Source organism: Halichoerus grypus, chromosome 6 (assembly GCF_964656455.1).
Source record: "Halichoerus grypus chromosome 6, mHalGry1.hap1.1, whole genome shotgun sequence".
Lineage (NCBI taxonomy): Eukaryota > Metazoa > Chordata > Mammalia > Carnivora > Phocidae > Halichoerus > Halichoerus grypus.
Window position 1 is genome coordinate 87,356,150 of NC_135717.1, and position 22,795 is coordinate 87,378,944.

Here is a 22,795-nt window from a genome sequence, read left to right on the forward strand (position 1 = left end):
ATCAACTAGAGACTCATAAAGTTACAGGCCTGCAGTCACTTTAAGTTTGGATCAAAGGGAAACATGGCTATAACTGTTCTGATTCAGATAAAAGAAAATCAGGGAGTTAGCTAAGCTTTCCTGTTCCTAAATTTGGATGATGCTCTTGAATAAAAAGTCTGTGTTTTACAAATTCATGTGTCTGAGAGAGGAGTAGGAGATAGAGGTAGTCTTCCTTCCCAGAGAGCCTTGTAATTAATGCACACCCATCACCAGTTTCCTTGGTGGCTCCTGGGGGACCCCTCAGTCAGCCGACCAGCATCACTGAGCAACTGTTGCAGACCTACTCAGTGTGAAGGTTTTTAGGGATTACAGAGAAATGCGACAAAGTGCCTGCTCGCTGAGAGCTTAGTCTAAGTGAGGGAACAGAGATATGCAGGACAGTAACATGAAAGATAAGGCACTATTGATGGAGAGTGCTCCACTGTGGTCCCTAACTGAGGTGCTATAAGAGTTAAAGATCAGGCTATGCTGGGGAAGGTGAGGTTGAAGCCAGCTCTTAAAGGGAAATCAGACTCTGGGAAATGAATGGAATGAAGGAGGGGAGCACTGCTGGTTACAGGAACACCTTGGCAGTCTTAGCAGAAAATTAACTTTGAGGCTTCAGGTAACAGTGAAGAAACTGAACTTGTTCAAAAAACTCTACTCTGCATTAAGAACCATAGAACATGAGAGTTCACAGGACCTTAGAGATCTTCTGGGCCAGTGCCCTCATTATTTAGATGCGGAAAGTGAAGCCTAGTAGAGAGGGTAAGCAAGTTATCCAGGGTCATGGAGTGAGGTAGTGGCCAAAGTTACGGAATTAAACGTGGATGAAGATCAAAGGAGGGTTTGGTGTTCTGTTTTGTTTTACAGGTGGTATACCTGAACATGTTCACAGGGTGATGGCGAAGAGACAGAAAAGAAGAGATTGAAGATGAAGGATAGAAAGGGTCTTGGAGCAGGGTCCCTGAGGCAGCAAGAGAGGTGGGATTTAGAACCCTAGGGCATTTGTTTTGAGAGAACAGGGAGAATTTGGACAAGTTTATAAAAAGAGGGTAACCGGCATAGACCAGCCAAACCGAGGAGCCTGTGTATTCCCTCTGAAGAAGAGGGGAGGTCATTCACTGAGAGTGAGCACTGGGAGTCACGGAGGGCTCAGCTAAGGGGGGATAGCATGTACCTTATATTTGTGGGTGCTTCTGCATAGTGGTTCTACGTGCAAACTCCAGAGCCTCGTTGCCTGGATTCAAATCCTGGCACTGCCTCTAACTAGCTGTGTGACCTTGAACAAGTAACTCAGTCCTTCTGAGCCTCAATTTCTTCTTCTGTTAAATAGAGTAAGAATAGTATCCACCTCAGAAAGGTTTTGGTGAGGGTTGAATGAGTTACTCTCTGGGAAGTACTTAGGACTTTGTGTGCCATATGGTAAACACTACAGTGTTGGCTCTTGTCGGTTGTTTTTAATATAATTAATGACTAAAGAGAAAAACCTAATAACCCTAATGCCATGAATTGGCCTATATGTACTTTCTTGATACCAGTAGCAGCCTGAATATTGGCTTGTTTTAAGCTGTACTCTCAACAACCCAAGTACGATAAAGAACTAAGTAGAGGCAAGACACAATTTTTTAGCCCACTCTTGATTTCTCTCAAGCCCTGCATGGTTTCTTCCATGCTAAGGATATGTGGTATGTGTAATTTTTTGTGGTTAATTGTTTATTCTACTTTGTGAGTAACAAACCAGTGCCTGGGAGCATGAATCATGAGAACCGTGCAACTGGACGGCAGTGAATGATTAGTCCTTGGCTTCTAGGCTGCGGACACATCACTCTTGTCATTTCAGTGATTTTTCTGTGATAACTCATTTCTAGTTAAGGTTCAAGTTGGCAGGCAGACACTTTTAGTTTTAGGTCACATCAACCATTGAAATTTGGGTTAACTGAAAAGTGAAAGGAACATAAATCCTCCTAATGAGGGTGCCTTCCCCAGGGGCAGGAGATTTGGGAGAGAAGGGCAGGTGGCAAATACACAGTCTCAGGAAGACATAGTTGAGACATTTGGAGCAGCTCTTGTCACTGACCTGGATCATGTTTCTGCCTCACTGTAGTTGCTGTCAATGGGTAAGTATGTTCCTAGATTGGAATAGTTTGTGAACTAAGATAAAACCACTAGGTTTATTTCATTATGGTTATTGTGTGCTGGCTCAAAGGCCTTGAGACTAAATTCATGGTGTGATTCTGGTAATCTGTGTTTTTCATTCTTGGATGTGTTGATAAGCGTGCTATTCTAGGATAAACCAATATAAAGCATTGAATGGAGGTTTAGATGAACAGGTGTAAGAAAGAATTTTAGTTCTGAGAAAGCCACATGATTACATGGGATTACAGAGAGACCCTAGGGAATTGGAGGGAGCGATGAACCCTGAGAGACTATGGACTCTGAGAAACAAACAGGGTTTTAGAGGGGAGGGGGGAGGGGGGATTGGTTAGCCCGGTGATGGGTATTAAGGAGGGCACGTACTGCATGGAGCACTGGGTGTTATATGAAAACAATGGATCGTGGATCACTACATCAAAAACCAATGATGTATTGTATGATGACTAACATAACATAATAAAATTAAAAAACAAAAAACAAAGAGACCCTAAATTTTTTCTGATGCAGCCCTTTCATTGCACAAATAAAGAAAACAAGGTCCTTGAGTTTCTTTGGGATTTGCCCAAGATTTTTATTCTAGGTAAAATGATAAGATATGATAGAAGATCGCCAGCCCTCTTTCCTACATGACCATACTACTTATATTCTACTTCTTTGGAATCTTTCATTTTTATTTTATTTATTTTTTTTTAAAGATTTTTTATTTATTTGATAGAGACACAGCGAGAGAGGGAACGCAAGCAGGGGGGAGTGGGAGAGGGAGAAGCAGGCTTCCCACTGAGCAGGGAGCCCAATGTGGGCCTCAATCCCAGGACCCTGGGATCATGACCCGAACCAAAGGCAGATGCTTAACAACTGAGCCACCCAGGCGCCCCTTTCATTTTTATTTTAGTTATTCCTTTTTCATGCAGTAGACGCTCAACTGGTGTTTGAAGGAGTGAGCTACCAGGCATGGGCCGGCACACAGAGCTGGGCAGGGATTTCTTTCTGTTGACAGTACTGGAATCTTTAAGACCTAGGTGGAGCCATTTTCCAAGTATTTGGCCTGACTTCCTGTACCATGCTTCCTCCCACGGGGCTGGGGAAGAGATTGGTCAAGGTTAAATGAATCGCTTACAGTGTTGCACAGAGAATCAGTGTCTGAGGTGGCAGTAGCCTTCATTGTAGCTCCTTCAATTAAAAGCCCGGTTCATGTGAATCACTGGCCTCGTGAAGCTGTTACCCTTTACCGCCTTGAACTGAATCTCCTTTAAAGTTCAGCCTTGTTAGATTCCTGTTGCTGCTTTTAAACATACCCTCACACTGTTTTCTGTTTGCTTGACCTCAAATTATGAAATGGGTTGGGAGTGTTTACTTAAAACTTAAAACACAAATTTTGACAAGATCATTGAGATGTTGGGCTTCTTTTTGCTAACGTGCGAGGGTATTTAAAAGAGAGTTTTGTGTTCCCTTTCTATTTTACAAGTTACTCTGTTGTAAATTTCAGGTTGAGACCTTACAATATAATTATAGTTCTCCCCCATTCTTGTCCTTTGGGCAACTTTCTTTTTGGTAAGAAATACAACTGGTGTCTTGGGTGGCAGGAAATGCGGATGGGGGATTGGGCTTTTTCTGGTTTGTCTGGCTGTAAGGTAGACCGTACAGTACTTCCTTGGGCCTGGCCCCACACTTCCTTTACACCAGCACTGTCCTGCCAAAAGGCTGAAATCCTGGAAGTGGGCCCAATCTAGTTTATTAATTGCCTTTGGAAATGTAGGCTTGTATTTTTTGGCGAGGCAGGAGCACAACCCAGTTATTTGACTGCTCCAAGATTTAACTCCCTTCTAATTCTGGATACTGACATATGAGCATGTGTGAACAGCAGCCCTCTTCCCCCCCTAGTTTGCTTGCCCTCGACATGCCCCTAGACAGCTGGGGCTGCCAGCTTTTCTAGTACCAGCTGCATGAGCCAGCTACTAGAGCCCCTTCCCTCTCCCGCCCATAGGTCATTTCCAGTCTGCCAGAGTAGGCAGTGGTGGAGGCCCCTTTAGCTGCCTCTGGAATCCAAGCGTAATTGCCATCTGTAAGCTAGAGGGTAAGCGCATTAAGGGCACATGGGCTATAGAACTGGAAGTAGGGCTGGGAAAACTATTCCCTGTCCTGTGTCTCTTTCAGTGAAGAAAAACAATTTTAGCAAACTTGAATGTTGCTGCAGGGCTTGGAACAATGCCTGGCACATAGTAGACATTTAATAAATGTTTGTTAAATGAAGAACTTAAGATATTCTTCAATTATTTTACTATCTTTATCATAGTGCCTTTATTCTATTAGGGAAAATAAAGGTTTGAGAGTTGTATGAGGTAGGGTAGGCTAGACTGCAGCTATAAATAGATGAAGAAATGTGTAATGGCTCAAATGCGACAGAAGTTCAGTTCTTGCTTATGTTCAAGGTGGATGTTTCTGGATGGTAGCAGGTGACTCTCCTCCCTTGAGTTCAGGGATTTAGGCTCCTCCCATCATGTGGCTCTGCCATACCCAACCAAAGACCATGTCCTGATAGCACCCAGTTGGCAGAAGAGGAAAGAGAATGAAATAGCACAGATGGGAGATTCTGTGGACCAAACCTGTAAGTGTCACACATCACTGTGGCTGGAACTCAATCCCATGGCCGCAGCTAACTCCAAAGTAGGCGGGGAATGTAGTCTATATGCATGCCCAGGGCTGCATTACATTTTGAGCTACACTTTGAACATCTGTGTCATCTTTCAGCTTATATTCCTAAAATGTGTCTGTAACCCAACTTTGAGATTCAGAAGGGCAAATTTTTATGATAAATTTCACTTGATCTAAGTCCTGTCAATGAAAACCAGGTGATACTATGAAAACACTTAAGCTTTTCACATTAAGTGAAAAATCAGAACACAGCATTATACAGTCAATATGATTTCAACTATGTTAAATATCTTTTTAAAAAAAGATTCAAAGGAAACATGACAGTTAGTTGTGGTTGCCCGTTAATGATGAGATGATTGGTGGTATTTGTTTTTAGCCTGCTTTGTTCTATTTTCTGTACTTTATATATGTCTATCTTGAGCATACGTTTTTTTCCCAACTTGGAATACCTCTATTCCCCCCCCCCCATAATGTATGAGTCTTATTAGGGCTCTATCTTCCTGGGTGCAGAATTTTGACTCACTGAGATAAGAACATGCCTTTCAGAACTTTGTATGCATGTACCTTTACGTGTCTGCTTCACTTATGAACTCATTCAGCTCTGTGCCAGGCTCTGTTTTAGGTGTTGAGGATGTATCACTGAACAAAGTAGAATTCCTCATAGAACCTTACGTGTCTGGGGAAACAGACAATAAAGGTAAAAAAGTAAGAAAAAAAAAAAAAGATAAGTGCTAAGAATGGAAATCTAAGGCAAGAAAAGGGATTTAAAATGTCAGTGGGATGGAAATTATAGGTAGGGTGGACCAGGAAGACCATTCTAGAAAGGAACTTGTAAGATAAAGATCTCCTGGCTAGTACAGAGTGAGCCAGGAGACTATTCCTCAAAACTCTGTCTATACCTAAAATTTATCAAATTTTTTTGACCAATGACAATTTCAGTACCCAAAATTCTTGTCCTTATTAACAATCTGCTTATTGTCATACTTATCTGGATGTTCTGAAGTGGAGACTTATTTGCTATCTCTCTTGTTAGTAGGGAGGACACTTGCAGATCCATATTTTTAAAATATCACTAATTCTTTCAGGTCTCAAGGATTCCCAAAGGATTTATCTAGGATGTGTTCTTAGAGCTTGAAGCAACAGTTAGCTTTTTTCTGCCCATGTTGACAAACTATAAAGATTTATTTGTTTATTTTTGAGAGCACAAGCGCAAGCAAGGGTTAGGGGCAGAGGGAGAGGGGCAGAGGGAGAGAAGCAGACTCCCCGCTGAGCACAGAGCCCAATGTGGGGCTCAGTCTCACGACCCTGAGATCATGACCTAAGCTGAAATCAAGAGTTGGACGCTTAACCGACTGAGCCACCCAGGCTCCCTGACAAACTAGATTTTAATATTGTAAGCCTTTAGATGCCATCCTGGCATTACTCCACGGTTCATGCTACACATGACTAGAGAGCTTACTACTTGTCTAAGGTCACATCAAACCACTAATAGAAATTGCTCACACAGAGAGTTAAGGTGACGGCCACCCTGCAGCCTAGAGTGAGTGGGATCATGAATGGGAAGGTGCTTTGCAGGACTGCGGGGAGCTATGTAAATGAAGAGATCATTTTAGGGAGTAAAAGACATTGATCTGAAATGCAGCAAGACCAGGAGGAAGTGATGTGAATCTGTAGAAGTGTAGTATTAGTGGCACGGTTTCAGGAATGATCTCTCCCTAACCCGAAGGCCCGTCAGCCGTTCCCTCTTCATCCTCGCCGAGACCTGGAGTCTCTCTGTGAGCACTGCCTCCCCTGCCTTTCCGTCTCGGAGCAGTCACAGTCGTAGTCTCCCACGTCGACCATATTCACACTGCCCTCTGGTCTCTCCTGCTTCTCCGTGTCTCCCGTCTTCCCTCCTGCTAGAGTCCGCTCCCCGTCCCCGCCTGGTGGATCTGACAGTCCCATCAGTACATGCCAACGGCCTGGGCATGCAGCATTCCTGGTTTCCCCTGGTCAGAAGCCATCTCCTGCCTCGTTTCTCCCCACGTGCTCAGGCGGTGTCTGCTGGATGAATGTGTGTATTAAGCTGAGCTGTCACCTCAGCCTTCTGCGTGGGTAATGCTATGGCCGTCACGTGGCCGGTGAGGTCATGCAGCATAGTGCTTAAGAGCACACCCTCTGGCGTCAACTGAGATACGCCCAAATTAGTATGTTCGTATTCTCACGTTCTTTCTTCAGGCGCGGGGTAGAGAATTTGGACAGTAAGTATTTGCTTCCACACCACCTGTAAGCTCTGTTCTCTACTCTGAATCTAAAAAGGGACTGTGTTCACAGACGGTTGGGGTGCATACATGGAATTACAGAGCACATGACCCAGTTTGACATTGTTTTGGTCACCTCAGCTCAGCTTTAAATATTGACTGTGTCACTTAGGTTCATACAGACTTACCTTTATTTCCCTTTAGTCCTGGACATTGGTAAGGGGAGTCCCGGTTAGTGACGGGGCTCCCAGATTTTCTTCACCATCCACCCGCTCCATCTACCAGCACAACTTCTCCAGATTCTCTCTTAACATAGTAGTAATAGTAGTCCTGATAACACAGGTGTCACTTTTTATGTTGGACCGTGTGCCAAGGGTGGAATGAGCATTTTATGTGCCCTGTCTACATCTACATTTCCAAAGAAACTGAGTTTCAAAGACCTGAAAGTTAAACCATTCAGGGTGACCCAGCTGTGAAATGGTAGAGCTGGGACTCAAACCCAGATCTAAGACCCATGCTTTTTCTACTGTTCTACTTTCTTTCTCTTCCGTTCCTTATCCTAACGCCTTGGCTTCCCACGTCCTCTCATCATTCATGTGCAGTGCTCACACACCTTCCCTGACCCTGGCTTCCTTTACAATATTCCCTCCGTAATTTCATGATACACTTTTATACTTCAAAAGCAATCCTGACAGGATGCAACCACACTTACGAAAATAACCCTGAAGACCCCACAGTTACACATTTAAAATGCCAACTCTGCCCTCCTCCAGGCTAACTTTCCACACTTTCCCCTGATCACTCTTTTGAGAAGAGGGACTTTTACTGGGATCTTAGGGAACTGGTGATAATGAGGGGCAGCCAGAGAGGAGACCTGTGCTGAGGGGCTTCATGCTGCCCCCACTTCCTCTCTGGGATCGCAGAGAGGGACTCTGACTAGAAAGGAAGCGGAACAGAGACTTCTCAAGCCAGAGCCAGAGTGTGTCTGTGTGCCCCGAACTACTATCTTGTGTAGCGTACAGGGAAGGCTCTCCCAAGGGCAGGGAGAAGCAGGATTTCTGCCCTGAACTTTTATTTGTACCCTGATGTTTTTCCTCACGTGCTGCCCTTCGGAGGCCCTCACTAGCTCTTTTGTGAGGGATGGAGAGGGAAGGGGTAATCGGCCGGACTTTCTCATACTTAGCTGTGGAAACTGCCTAAAGGCTTTGAGATTCCTCTCCTACCTTCCCTCCTAGGCCTAACACAGTGTAAGAAGGCGTTTGGGGAAGTTGGGCAAGTCATAAAATGACTATTGGAACAAAGTGATGCAATTCAAATTCCTGAGGTCCTGGTATGTCTTAATTCTCTTGAAGGCCCAAATGTGTTTCTTTTAGGAGACATTTAGATACATTGTTTGAAAAAAGGAAACAGGATCACTTCAAAATGTCCATTATGTGGTAATCAATGCCATTCAGCCTGTGTTGTAATTAATGAAAACATTGGGGACAGTCTGCCCATTGTTTGTTCCTTTCGCAACAGGAAATGGCAGACTAATAAGGACCCGGGGAAGGTTTACGTAATTCCAGAAGGAAGTAGAAACTGTGCACAGTTTTGACTGATATCCTCCTAATTGCAGATGTAGGCCCACCTGAGCAGGTTCCTATTCCTCACAGACTTAGAGATGTCTGATTTGACTTTGACATCCATTAACAACAGATTTGGGGGTTCTTTATGGATGGAAATCAAGTCACAGTTTTCACACAGTTTAATTCACTTGACAAAGTAGAACTAACTGTGGAAAAGGAAATGTCACTGGCCGACCTTCGTTCCTTGGGATGGTTGACAGCGACCGTGAGATGTGGAACCCAGCCCCGCTCTGGCGGACCCGCCCAGTGGGCTTCCGCAAACGGCTCGAGCACTCTGGAGTAGTCTTTGACTGTCAAGGATGCCTGCAGCTCCAGCCTTCTGTGTTTAAGCCCCCTTGGTGACGTCAAGGGTTGTGTAATGCTTGTACAAGTGAAGCGTCAGAGTCCAAAGTGTACAGACTTTGCCAGTGAAAATGTCATTCCAGTTTATCTGCTGACAAAGATTATTCCCTCTGGTCTCCTCTGTTTTTGTTTTGTAAATATCCATGCTATATCTGGTCATTTGTTTTTTTTGGTTATTAAAAAATAAATCTTGGTGGTTAAAATAGGAACAAAAGTGTGTTCTTTCACTCCACTTGAAAACTGTCAGAAATTGCCATTTCAGTTCATCTGTTAAGGTTTTCAAAAAAAGTATTGAACACATTGTTCAACATGGTATGTATTTAATTGAAATGAATTGACATTCAAATTAATTAGTTCTGGGGAAAAGATAGGCGAAGATGAGATGGAAAAGCATGGGTTTGAATTCTGGCTTCACTGCTGGTACTGGCTCTTTGACCCTGGACACATTTTGTGATCTGAGTCTCTAGTTCCACGTCTCTAGAAAGAGAGTGACATTTTCCCTATAGAACTTCTGTGAGGAACAAAGACTGTGTGTGTGGTACGTAGTACAATGCCTAACATTTAATAGATACTCCAGGTATAGTAGTTGTTAGACATTATTTTATTACATTAATTAAAACAACTAGGGAATTACTGTTATACACTGTGTTTTGCCTACCTATCATCTCAATATGTACATGTGTTACAAAAAGTCCCACTTGTATGGATTTCAGGTTTGGATTTTGGTAGATCATGTAGATTGAGATTTGCCAGAGAGGAGTTTCTCGTCTGATTTACAGAGCAAAGGTATGATATGAGAATAAATGGTAAAAGTTTACTTTTATAAGCTGTCCTTGCGAACTGTTGTGTTCAGAAACAGGATTGCTTCAAAGTGTCCAATTTGCGGTAATTGGTGCCATCTAGCCCATGGTGTAATTAATGAAAACATCTTCCCATTGTGTCCATTGTGCAAGAGAGCGGCATCCTAGAGAAGATTGCCTCAGAGAGCTCCCAGGTCCTCTGTGGGAATGATGATCAGGTCAGAAACCCAAGAAAACACATAGTTGACCCAGAAAAGTTTTTGTTGCAACCTAGCACGCGCTAACCTTCATAATCTTTGAATCCCCAGTAGAGGGCAAGTGGTGAAGATGTGGTAAGGGATAGAAGATGGAGGGTTGGTCAGAATGGGCCAAACTGGTGGCAAGGGGCATTCGACTCGATTCTCTGAAGTGGAGACAGCTACTCATGTGAGTCAAAGACAAAATCAGGTGGTAACTGATAGAACAACTAAGCCCAAGCACCAGGATCTGAGAGTAGAAGAAAGATCTTGAGAAGAAGGTGCCTCCACTGTTGGGGGAATGCAAACTGGTGCAGCCACTCTGAAAAGCGGTATGGAGTTTCCTCAAAAAACATAACTATGCTGTGATTTAGCAATCGCACTACTAGGTATTTACCAAAGAATATAAAAATACTAATTCAGAGGGATACATGCACCCTGATGTTTATAGCAGCACTATCTACAATAGCCAAATTATGGAAACAGCCCAAGTGTTCATTAACTGATGAATGGATAAAGATGTGGTGTATATATACCGTGGAATATTAGCCATAAAAAACAATGAAACCTTGCCATTTGCAACAACATAGATGGAGCTAGAGAGTATTATGCTAAGTGAAATAAGTCAGAGAAAGACAAATACCATGTGATTTTACTCATGTGGAATTTAAGAAACAAATGAGTAAAGGGCGGGGGAAGAGAAAGAGAGGCAAAGCAAGAAACAGACTCCGAACGATAGAGAACAAACTAATGGTTATCAGAGGGGAGGTGGGAGGGGTGGGTTAAATGGGTGATGGGGATTAAGGAGGGCACTTGCGATGAGCACCCCATGTTGTACCTAAGTACTGAATCACTGTACTGTACGCCTGAAACTAATGTAACACTGTATGTTAACTAACTGGAATTTAAATAAAAATTTAAATTTAAAAGCAGAAGGTGCCTCTAGTCAGGAGCGAGATTAAGAATGCAGCCATTAAGGGGTCAGTTTAAGAACGAGCAAGGAAGGTTCTGGGAGGTTGCTGAGAACTCGGCTTCAGGGTACCTCTCACCCTTTTATAGTGGTGCAGTTCAGTGGTTGGTAGTATATTCACAAAGTTGTTCATCTAACACCACTGTCTAATTTCAGAACATCTTCATCACCTATATAAGTTAGCAGTCACTCCCAGCCCCCATTCTCCTATTTCCTGCCAACAGCTAATCTACCTTCTGTCTTTACGGATTGCCTGTTCCGGACATTGCATATACGTGGAATCATATAATATGTGGCCTTTTGTGTGTGGCTTCTTTCACTTAGCATACTGTTTTCAAGGCTCATCTCTTTTGTAGCTTAGATCAGTATTGCATGCCTTTTTATGGCCCAATCCTATTCAGTTGTAGGGATACACATTTTGTGTATCCATTCATCCACTGATGGACATTTGGGTTGTTTCTGCTTTTTGTCTGAACAGCGTAGCCATGAACATTTGTGTGCAAGTTTTTGCATGCACATACATTGTAGTGCCCTTGGACATACACCTGGGAGTGAAATTGCTGGATTCTATAGTACTTCTGTATTTAACTTTTGGAGAAACTGCCAAACTGTTGTTGAAACAGTGCACCATTTTACGTTGCCTCTAGCAGTGCACGAAGATTTTAGTTTCTCCACATCCTCACTATTATCTGTCATTTTAGCCATCCTAGTGAGTGTGAAGTAGTATCTGTGGTTTTGATTTCCAGTTCCCTGATGACTAATGATGTTGAACATCTTTTCATGTACTTATTGGCCATTTGTTTATCTTTGGGGAAATGAACTTGCAACAGCAAATTTTGCCCTTGGAACAGTACTGATTTATATAGCTGTGCTAATGTTCTCTAATCAGGGGAATTGGTAGTTTTGGCACTTAGAATATGTAAAAAGGTGAAGCTTTATGTAAAACACTGAAGCATTTCCAAAGAAGGATGTCTGTCCAAAGGAAGAACAAAGCTGGGGCAGGATTTGGAATGTGGGAAGAGGGGCAGATGGCCCTTGGTGAGCTGGCCTCAGCCCTTCATGGCCTCTGCTTCCCACCCCATATTCATTCCTAAATTGATCTCCTTGGGAAACAGGAACTTAAATGTAGAATGAGTACAAAGAAAGTGAACTATTTATTGAAACCAAATAAAAGTTGACCTTGACACTTAAGTTAACTAAGAGACGTTATTACATTAAGAACTGAACAATACTTTTAAAGGGTGGGAAAGATAACATGACTTTTTTTTTAAATGTAGTCTCAGTTGAGTTCTTAAGCAGTCTTTTTTTTTTAAGATTTTATTTCTTAGAGATAGCAAGAGAGAGCATGAGCAGGGAGGAGAGGGAGAAGCAGGCTCCCCACTGAGCAGGGAGCCCGATGTGGGGCTCGATCCCAGGACCCTGGGATCATGACCTGACCCGAAGGCAGATGCCTAACTGAGCCACCCAGGCGTCCCTTAAGCAGTCTTTTTTAACATTTTTTTTTAAAACTTAAGTCACTGATAGGAAAACGAGTCTATTGATCATATAAACTTGAATTTTGTTAACTGTGGTACACAGTTTACTGATTTTTCTTTCGATCTGTGAAAAAGGTATTAAACTACCTTTGACTGTCTTGGACATATCTACGATTAAGGTTTTAAGAATTTAGAAGATGTACAGTATCTTTGTGAAGCTCTTACTGTATTATACATCTAACTTAAAACTGTAGGCCTTTGTAGTATGTACCACTACTTTGAAAAGATTACCTTTACTTTGAAAAGGAAGTTACATCAAGCATTTCGATATCTTACATAGGATGACCGACCTGTGCGAAACTAGCATCAAAGCTTATTTTATCAGGAGATCTTTTTTAAAGATTTTATTTTTAAGTAATCTCTACACCCAGTGTGGGGCTCGAAACCACAACCCAAGATCAAGAGTTGCAGCGTCCACCAACTGAGCCAGCCAGGGCACCCCATCAGGAAATTCTTTGTAACAAAATTCTTGAAGCAATGGACTCCTCTTGGGAAAGATACCATTTTTTAAAGCTCTTCTGCTTGCTTTCAAAATATTTTTTGAAAAAATATATATACGTGCATGTACACTTATATATTTTTTATTTTACCATTTTATTTTACCACAGACAGTGGAAGGACTTACTCATTCTCATGGCTGAACACGTAAATCAAAAACACATGGAAGGACTTGTAGGTAAATAGTGATTTTAGTTATTATGTAGTGTAAAATGTTTCTGTCAGGAAACTACAAGATGAGTAATGTGACTCTGTTGTAAGTTTTTCAGTAGCAAAGTTTGGAACAAAAATGAAACATGTCAGTGAAAAACACAATGGTAAATTGTCACTGTGATTGTGTAAGCCTTGAAGATAGTTAATGTACTAGCGACGAGGCATAACAATAAGTTCTCCTGCCGGTACAACAAAGATACATTGTGTCTGTTGGATACCTCAAAATGTCATTTTTTTCCCTGCCCTTATTTACTAAATTCCTTACCCTGTTTTTCCATGTCATGAAAAGGAATTTTTAGACATAGTTTCTATTTCAGTTCACATACATGTTATAATTTATGGTGCTCTGTTTTTCTGGGGGCTATTATAGGCTTTTTGTACGTGTTATCTCATTACTCTTCACATCAGCGTTCTGAAATAGGTACTATCATTATGCCCAATTTAAGGGTGAAGAAGCTAAGGCTCGAAGAGGTTAAGTGACTGGCTCAGTCACAAAGGTAGAGGTGCCTGGCTGGCTTAGGTGGTAGAGCCTGCGACTCTTGATCTTGGGGTCATGAGTTGAAGCCCCACATTGGGCATGGAGATTACTTTAGAAAGAAAAAAGTTACAAAGGTAAGCAGTCATGTGCAGAACCAAGATTTTGACCCAATTCTGACACCACTGTCTTCATCTGCAAGCTATATAAGTTGGTTGTGAATCTAGAATGATTACTCAGCCTCACCTTAATTTTTTACTTATTGTGTTGCTCCCGTAGGAGGCTGCTCCTCACAGAGTGACTCTCAGTCACTCAGTTGGAGCTTAGGAATGCCTTCAGATATCTACATAGGTCATTTGGAGGGTCTGAACAGTCAGTTCACACCTGAGGTAAAAGCTCTGGCTAAACCTTTGGGAAGTGAACTATTGAGAATTTAAGCCAGTGGGTCTGAAAGCATCGGAGTCTGCCACTCGAGCTCAGTCAAGACAGGAGTTTCCATGAAACAGGTCTCCCTGAGGTTCGATGTGCAACGTTATGAATAGCCACTTCTCATTTGGCAGCAGACAAGGAATGGGATTTAGTCTTGGTCATGAGCTAGAAGCCTCCAGAGTGATTTGAGAACTGACTAGAATTTTTTCCCCACCAGGGAAGCTGTGTCAGAGCTTCAGCAAGGGAGTTCTTTTCAGACAGCTGTTTGGTTAGCATCTAGCTACTTTTTTTGTTCCTTTTCTTTTAAAGATTTTATTTTTAAGTAATCTCTACACCCAGTATAGAGATTGTTCAATGTGGGGCTTGAACTCAACAACCCTGAGATCAAGAGTTGCATGCTCAACCAACTGAGCCAGCCAGGCACCCTGTTTTTTTCCCTGATCTGTAGTTCAGTTTACTTAATAGTGCCTGTAGGTGCAATCTTCAGACAAGTTTTACTTGTATACATTTTGAATTCTTTGTCCCAAGAGGGTCAGATTCCATGTCCACATGATCTCCTGGAGGATTCTTCACTGACCCCTTCTCCCCTACCTTTCTTTTTAATAAACTCAGTTCATATTCAACTGATTAGTTGGAGGCTTACTTTCCTGAAAGCGGTCTTAATTCTCCTTTTAAAGATCTTAAAAGCTGATTTTTTCCCCTTAGAAATTCAATTAGTGTTTTAACAAGACAGAAGCCCTGGGGCAGTACTCTTGAAAATATCCCAAATTTGGATTTTTTCTTTCTTTCTTTCTTTCTTTTTTCAAAGATTTTTTTTTTTTTTTTTTTTTTTTTTTTGAGAGAGAGAGTGAGCACAGGGCAAGGAGCGGGGAGGAGCAGAGGAAGAGAGAGAATCTCAAGCAGACCTCCCCACTGAGCCCCACGCCTGACGAGGCAGGGCTTGATCTCACAACCCTGAGATCATGACCTGAGCAGAAATCAAGAGTCAGGTGCTCAACCAACTGAGCCACCCAGGTACCCCTGGATTTTTTTCTTAATATTGGGCTGTAAGAGTTCTTTACATATTCTAGATGTCTATTATCAGATATATGTATTGTAAATATTTTCTTTTAGTCTGTGGCTTGACTTTTCATTTTCTTAATGGTGTCTAAGCAAAGTTTTAAATTTTGATGAAGATTCTTTGCCTACTCCAGATAGCAAAGGTGGTTCTCCTGTTTTCTTTTTAGAGGTCTTATAGTTGTAGCTATTATGTTTAGGACTGTGATCCATTTCTTGGTAATTTTTGTGTGTGGGGTGAAGGGTAGGGGTCCAGATTTATTTTTTTCCATACAGAGATCTAGTTGTTCTAGCACAAATTATTGAAAAACTTTACTTTCCCCACTGAATTACCTTGGAACCTTTGTTTAAAAAAACAACAACAATTGACCACATATGTTTAGACCTATTTCTGTACTCTCTGTTCAGTTTCATTGATCTATGTGTCTGTCTCTATGCTCATATCATACTATCCTAATTATTGTAACTTTATACTGTCTTGAAATCAAGTACTGTAAGTCTTCAAACTTTGGGGTTTTTAAAAAATTCTTTTGGCCATTTTGTGTACGTGGAATCAGCTTATCAAATCCCTGCAAAAAATTCCTTCTAGAATTTTGATTCAGATTGCAGTTGGCTCTCGGCAAGAATTGACATCTTAATGATATTGAATCTTCCAATCCGTGAACATGGTATACTTATCCATTTTTTGAGATCAGCTTTAATTTTTCACAGTAGAGTTTTGTATTATCAGTGTACAGGTCTTGTAGATATTTTGTTGAATTTTCCCTAAGTAATTGTTGGTTGCAATTGTAAATAGTGTTTTTAAATTATATTGTCTGGTTGTTCATTGCAAGTATACAGAAATACAGTCAATTTTTGTATGTTGGCCATCTATCTTGCAACCTTGCTAATAAACTCACTTGTTAGTTTTATTAGTTTTTGGTAGATTCCTTAAGATTTTTCTAAGTACACTGTCATGTCATCTACAGATGAAGACCCTTTTATGTATTCCTCTCTAGTTCCTATGCCTTTTATTTCCTTATTTCCTTGTATTGGTTTATTACACTGGCTAAGACTTCTAGTACAGTGTTGAAAAGAAGTGATGAGAGTGGACATCCTTGCCTTGTTCCTGATTAGAGAGAAAAGTGTCCTTTACCACTGTAATATTCACTGTAGGTTTTTCATAAATGCCCTTTATTAGGTTGAGGAAGTTTCCTTCTGTTCCAGATTTTCAAAACTTTTCATAAATGAATTTGTCAGATGCTTTTTCTGCATCTACTAAAATGATTATATAATTTTTAACCTTTATTCTGTTGAAATGGCAAATTACTCTGTTTTTTGGATGAAAAGGCTTGCATCTCTGAGATAAACCTCACTTGGTTATGATGTACCGTTGTTGGGTTGATTTGCTAATATTTTGGATGTTTCTGACAGTGGACTGCCCAGATGAGCAATTAGGCTGTACTATCCAAATAAGGTATTTGGAACAAGTTTGAGCACATTCTACAGATAACTCGTGTCTTAGTAAAGCCTGTAGTTACACCCACAGATAATTTCACCTTCTTTTTCACTTGTCCTTTGAAGTGTACTGGCCTCAGAGACAGTGCATGCATGTCCTAGGAGGCAACATTTGAGGTATGAATTTAAGAGTAAACAGTGAGTTCTCTGAGGGCAGGGACTTCATCTCATTCATTTCTACCAGTATAAGGTTAAAGTCACGTGGTGTTACAGAGGTCCAAAATCACAGTGGCTTATACAGAATGGAAATTTCTTCTCTCGCAGGCCTGGTACTACTCTCATCCACAAAAGTCCTCATAGACCTAGTCTTCTGGTGCACTGCTCTGCCAGCCCTAGGATGTGACCTGAGGGGGCTGCATCTGCATTCCTGCAGGAGCAGAGCGAGGGAAGGGCTGAAGAAGGAGGAGCGGGGTCTGTGCCAGCTGAGTTTTAAGGAAGATACCCAGAAGCTGCCATGAGAGCCTGCCACATATACGTACCTCCGACTAGAACTTAGTCATGTGGTGATAGCAAGGTGTGGGTTTTGAGGCAAAGGTTGTGGAAAATAAGCAGTCATTCTCTGTCTGTTGGAAAATCTAATAGCTTTTTCACTTACATGGTTTTTCTGAAACAAAGTTATTTGCAACATTTCCCTTTCTGGGCCTGTTTTCTGGAAGAGCCAAGATACGTTAACAAAGACAGTGGAAAACAGAAGTCATGTTAATGTACACAGTAAGCTGTGTGGGGTACAGACAGTGTGGTTCTCAGTATGTGTGTCCCCAGGGCCTCGTGTGCGGGATGGCACACTGTGGTACCAGCAGAGGTCTGTTGACTGTGTATATTATATATCTGCTTCCTCATTAGAATCTCTGTGCCAAAAATAGAAATAGGAAAGGTGAATAAGGATATGTTCCAGATTGTCAAAATGGTAAGATTCGGAATTGCATTGGATACTGTCTTACTGCCTGGGGCCTGGTCAGCTGTGTCAGAGCTTCAGCAAGGGAGTTCTTCAGCCAGGAGTACGTCTGGACACACGCGGGTGCACACGGAGGGACGCAACAGGGATCAGCAGCCGTGTTGCCTCAAGAGAGTGAAGGGCAGGGACGTGAGAAATAGGCATCGCCAGTTTTGTTACACTTCCCCGGGTTTTAAAGTCTTACTTGCACCACTACCTCGAGACTTTCCTGGCAGCAGTCAGAAAGAAGGGGGAAAGGTTTAAAAGGCAATAACTTCTCCATCATGCAAGTCAATGTTCTTTAATGCCATGCACCAACTAGAATCTAATGGTACACACTCTTGCTTGGGGAATACGGGTGAAAGGAAGACGCTAGACTGAGGAGGTTTGGCTTCTAGTTTGGTTCTGTCGCTGTGAGACCTCACAGGTCACTCAGCTTCAGGTTTCCTCTTCTGTGCTTTTTTCCTCCATGCACTGTCAGGGAATTGACTCTTGAGAGACGTACTGTCGGTGTGTGTGAACAGCAGGCTCGAATTATGTGTGCTCCCCCAGGCACTAAACATGAAGTGGATTTGGGCAAAAGCTCTGGATACATCAAACACGGGCCCCTGTCAGGTGTGGAGATGTGTGGGCGCGTCTATGTCATTTGAACAAATACCGCTGTCTGATCGAGTATAAATCGGGGGAGTGGTTGATTGCCAGGCCCTAAGACGTGATATGTTAGAGTCTTGGAGGCCATTTCAGATAAACTTCACAGGAGTTTGTCTAGTCTGGTAGAGTTGGCTGTGGGGAGGACGGGAATGGCCCTGCCGCGTGAAATGTGGTAACTCAAGATGGTTCTGAATGCTGGGGCAGGTGGTTCAGTGGGCTCTGCTGGCTCTTATGAGGATTCCAGCAAGCTCCCAGGTCACCCACTGTCTGTATGAAGGTGGAGTGTTTCTAGGTGCTGGATTGAATTGCCATTCTGAAAAGGCCCAGTGGTTGGCTCTCAGGAACACTATAATTTACTAGCCCACTACCTTCAAAGTGCTGAATGACGGAACAGGGTTGCAGAGAACTATCTGAAGGTATAAATTGCTTCCACAGTATTGGAAGGTGGCTCTTTCCCTCCCCACCCTTCCTCCCACTAGCTGTTTTTTTGTCCCCTGAGCATTTCAAAACAAGTGAGGAAAGAACCAACATAGAAAAAACAAGCACGAAGTTCTTCTGACACCTTCCTTACTCGCCATCCTTCTCTCCACACCCACCCCCCCCACCACAAACAGTATAAAAATAGAACTAGTTATTTTTTCTTGGGGCTGGCTTTGGTCTCCTCCTGTTTGTTTGTTTCGTTCGGTGTTTTGTTTGTTTGTTTGGAGGGAGGGGAGGGGCAGAGGGAGAGGAAGAGCAAGAATCTCAAGCAGGCTCCGTGCCCAGCACGGAGCCCAATGTGGGGTTTGATCTCACGACCTTGAGATCATGACCTGAGCTGAAACCAAGAGTGGATGCTTAATTGACTGAGCCACCCGGGTGCCCCGTGGGTTGGTTTTTATCACACCATTTCCAGAGGCTCTGGTAACATGTATTAGGTGCCATCACCCTGCATGAGGCTGGGGGTTGGGAAAGGGACGTATGCGCTCCTGGAGTGGGTAAGTACGAGGGGCTGAAGTAGCATTTGAACTCAATTTAAGGGTCAAAATTGGAGTCTTGGTAGTTTGTGTTTTTCCCTACACAGGAGGGGTGGGTATAGGCACCTGACAGGCTGGACGTTCCCGCCCCCTATTTTTATCCAGGTGACAGGTTCCAAAAAACTTCCCCAGGGGAAGAAAATAGTCATAAAAGGGGAGCACAGAGCCTAACATTTGTTTAACTGGGGGAGGGAGTGCATGGAGCAGTTTGCCTCACAGCAGTGTGGTGCGCGGTATGGACTTGAGCCTTGGCTGTCAGAGAAAGCCACCCCTTTCCCTGCACTTGTCCCCAAGGGGCCACCACCCTGCAGCCATTCAAGGAAGACAGGGAGGAGTGACAAATGTGAAGCACCTCTGAGCCATGCCAGGTCCTGTGCTGGGTGTGTTCTCTCACTCCATCCTCACAGTTGGGGAATCAGTTCCCCTGTTTGGTTTTTTTTTTTAAGATTTTTATTTATTTGAGTGAGAGCGAGCAAGCATGAGCAGGAGGAGCGGCAGCAGGAGAGGGGGAAGCAGACTTCCCACTGAGCAGGGAGCCCGATGCGGGGCTCGATCCCAGGACCCCGGATCATGACCTGAGCCAAAGGCAGACGCTTCACCGACTGAGCCACCCAGGTGCCCCTAGGTCCCTGTTTTTTGCAGATGTGCAAAAAAGGGTAAGTATTATCAACTCAGGTGGCAGAGCCACATTCAAACGCTAGTCTAATTTCCAAGCCCAGGATTCTTTATGTAGAGAGAGAGGAAAAAAAATCAGGGTCTCAACAAGGTATAAGTGGCTCACATGCCCAAAACAGAGCCAGAAGCAGTCATCTCTGAGTCCCCCTCCAAAGATGACTGGGGGGGCAGCAGTTGACAACGCTGAGCTGGTCAGCTTCCATTTGGCCCGTGGGACTCGTGCTGGGCACCTGGTCCTCTGGAGAGGACTTGCTTCAACTAGGTTTAATGTATTTCCCTTCTTTCCTCCCTCTACAGATGGATTTGTCTGTAGAAACTCTCTTCAGCTTCATGCAAGAGCGCCAGAAAAGATACGCCAAATACGCGGAGCAGATCCAGAAAGTCAACGAGATGTCGGCCATCCTCCGCCGCATACAGATGGGCATTGACCAGACTGTGCCCCTGATGGAGCGGCTCAACAGCATGCTGCCGGAGAGCGAAAGGTTGGAGCCCTTCAGCATGAAACCAGAGCGAGAGCTCAAGCTCTAGAGCTGCGTCTCCCCTCCGGCCAGGCTGTTGTTCTGTGGGGACAGAGCCTGGCACCGCCAATGCCCTGAGGACGTTTGGAACCAAAGTCCCAGGAGGTGACTGGATCGTGAAGCTGTTTGGAGGCTCTGGGACTCCCGGAAGGGCTGTGAAGCGGCCCGGCTGGCCTGAAAATCTGATCCTGCCCCGCCTGTCCCCTTTCCTTGATGCATTTTTCCCTTTGCAAAACGAACCAAACTAATTCTCGGTGCTAACCGAAGTTGGAGCATTTGAATTATTAGGAATTTATTACAGAACTGTGTCGGGAATTCTTTTTATTTTGTTTAGATTTTTTTTTTTAATTGAGAGTGTATATTGTCAAGTCTAGCTTGCAGAGTGAAACTACAGAGAGAAGGGGAGAAATGTTTTAAGAAGCTCTGTGTCCTCGATGCCTTCGTGAAGTTTTACTCAGTAGGCTTTCCACGTTATGAATTGTAAACATAAAGAACTAATTTAATCTAAGTCTCCGTGTTGTTACTGTTCCTACTCTGTTGACGTCACATCAGGTCTTTATCTGGGGCACCCTGTTCCTGCCGGGGCTTACCACTGGTATTTTTGTTGTGTGCTGGGTTATGGTGTCCCTCGTGTGTCATCCTCGGAGACTGAGGACTTCCTTTGAACACCCTCATCAGGCTCATCTCCCACTGATAACTGGTTTCCTTAATGCAGATGTGGTTTAGGTTTGTTTTTATTACATCAGCACTGGCAAGACTCCAATTTCTGTAAGAAGGTTTTAACCACATTTATTTTACTAGCCCGGCAACCCTGCGGCGTTAGGCAGCCTTTGAAATGCCTGCAGCGGGCGTGTATCGAGCCCACTTGATGCGCCCAACATTGTGCCCCGACTACAAACAGGGCCCTGTGGTCCCGGCCCTTGTTTCCTGCTGAACTGCTGGGAGTTTAGGACAGGAAGCCACCTGAGTAACCACAGAAGTACTTAGTGCAGGAGTGTGCACATCAGAACTGTCCCCAGGGAAGAGAAGACTGACGACGCAGAGAAACAGAACGGAGGGACAGATCGAGGCAGGCACATTGCGACCAGGAGCTGGGGCAATGGGGAAGCCTCTGGGGCCAGGACATCCTGTCAGGACTCACCTCACTCCCTTTATTAAATCCTCTAAACTTCAGAAGGTGTTTTTTCGATGTCAGAAACAGCCTTCGGTATATTTATAACCTTAAAGTTGATCCACTTACTTTAGCATCTCTCTGGTAAACTTGATCTGATTCTCATCTCAGATTTTAAACATACTATTTTGGAAGATTCTTCGTACCCAGGATAAAACGTAGGACATAAAACAACTGGATGACAGAAGAAACCTGAGCATTCGAAGCTAAATGGAAAAAAATTTTTAATTCGGACATGGGAAAAAAAAAAAACCAGCTTCTAGGATTTTCGAAGGAGCAACCCAAAAATGTCAAGATTGTTCATCCCTCTGAGCTGGAAAGACCAGATGGACACCAGAGCCCAGGGAAGAGGCTAAGGCAGCGTCCCCCTCCGTCAGGGGGCAACCTTCACATGGCGTTTCTGCCTTCCTGGGGACTGATGCTTTCCTTTCCCCATTAGGAAGGCGGGCTAGAGATGTCCAGCCTGAGGCGATAAAGTGGCCTGAGGGAGTCATGGGGGGCTCGGAAGCCATAAGCTGGGGAGGGAGGAACTCGCCCTTTAACCTTTGTTGGGCCGCGCTGGTCAAAGAAGGCTGTGTTTCTAATGCCTTTTGATGGTCAGGATTTTACTGGGTCTTAAACCATTTCTAGAGGAATTTATTCACGGGTACAAATCCAGAAAGATGTTTTGTTTCTTAGAAACCTATTAATAGCTAAGGTTATTTTAGCAAATGTCACGGAGGGGAGGGTGGCCACGTTTATTGAATGACGCGTCTTCCCTCCGCTGACGCGCAGAACCCCTTCTGTCGTTATCACATTTCCATATGATTGAGGAGCTAGTTCTGAACTATATTCTCATCCACTCATCTTTCTCCCCACTGTTTCATGCAGTTCTTCATTTTTCTATACTGTTTTAATATTTCACAATACGTTTTAATATCGGCTTTAGCTAGTCTAGGTGCCACCTGTGCTCGTTACTGTTTTTTTCTTTTTTTTTTTTTAATTTCAAACCAGCAGAAATTATGTTTTGAAAAAATAATACAAGGAATACTTCTATTCTCTTTGCCAGGACTGACAGGAAGTGGCTTTTTAAAGCCATCACCCT

The 22,795-nt window shown here is 43.3% G+C and overlaps 1 protein-coding gene across 2 annotated transcripts in view; it reads left to right on the top strand.

Moving 5' to 3' along the window:
• BORCS5 (BLOC-1 related complex subunit 5) overlaps nt 1-21,043 on the top strand; it is a 101,821-nt gene extending 80,778 nt beyond the window's left edge. For both annotated transcript variants that reach the window (XM_078075621.1, XM_036076233.2), the window contains exon 4: nt 20,320-21,043. In XM_078075621.1, coding sequence (XP_077931747.1) covers nt 20,320-20,550 — 231 coding nt within the window. In that variant the 3' untranslated portion in view covers nt 20,551-21,043. The remainder of the gene's footprint in view (nt 1-20,319) is intronic.
• The last annotated feature ends 1,752 nt before the right edge of the window (nt 21,044-22,795 follow it).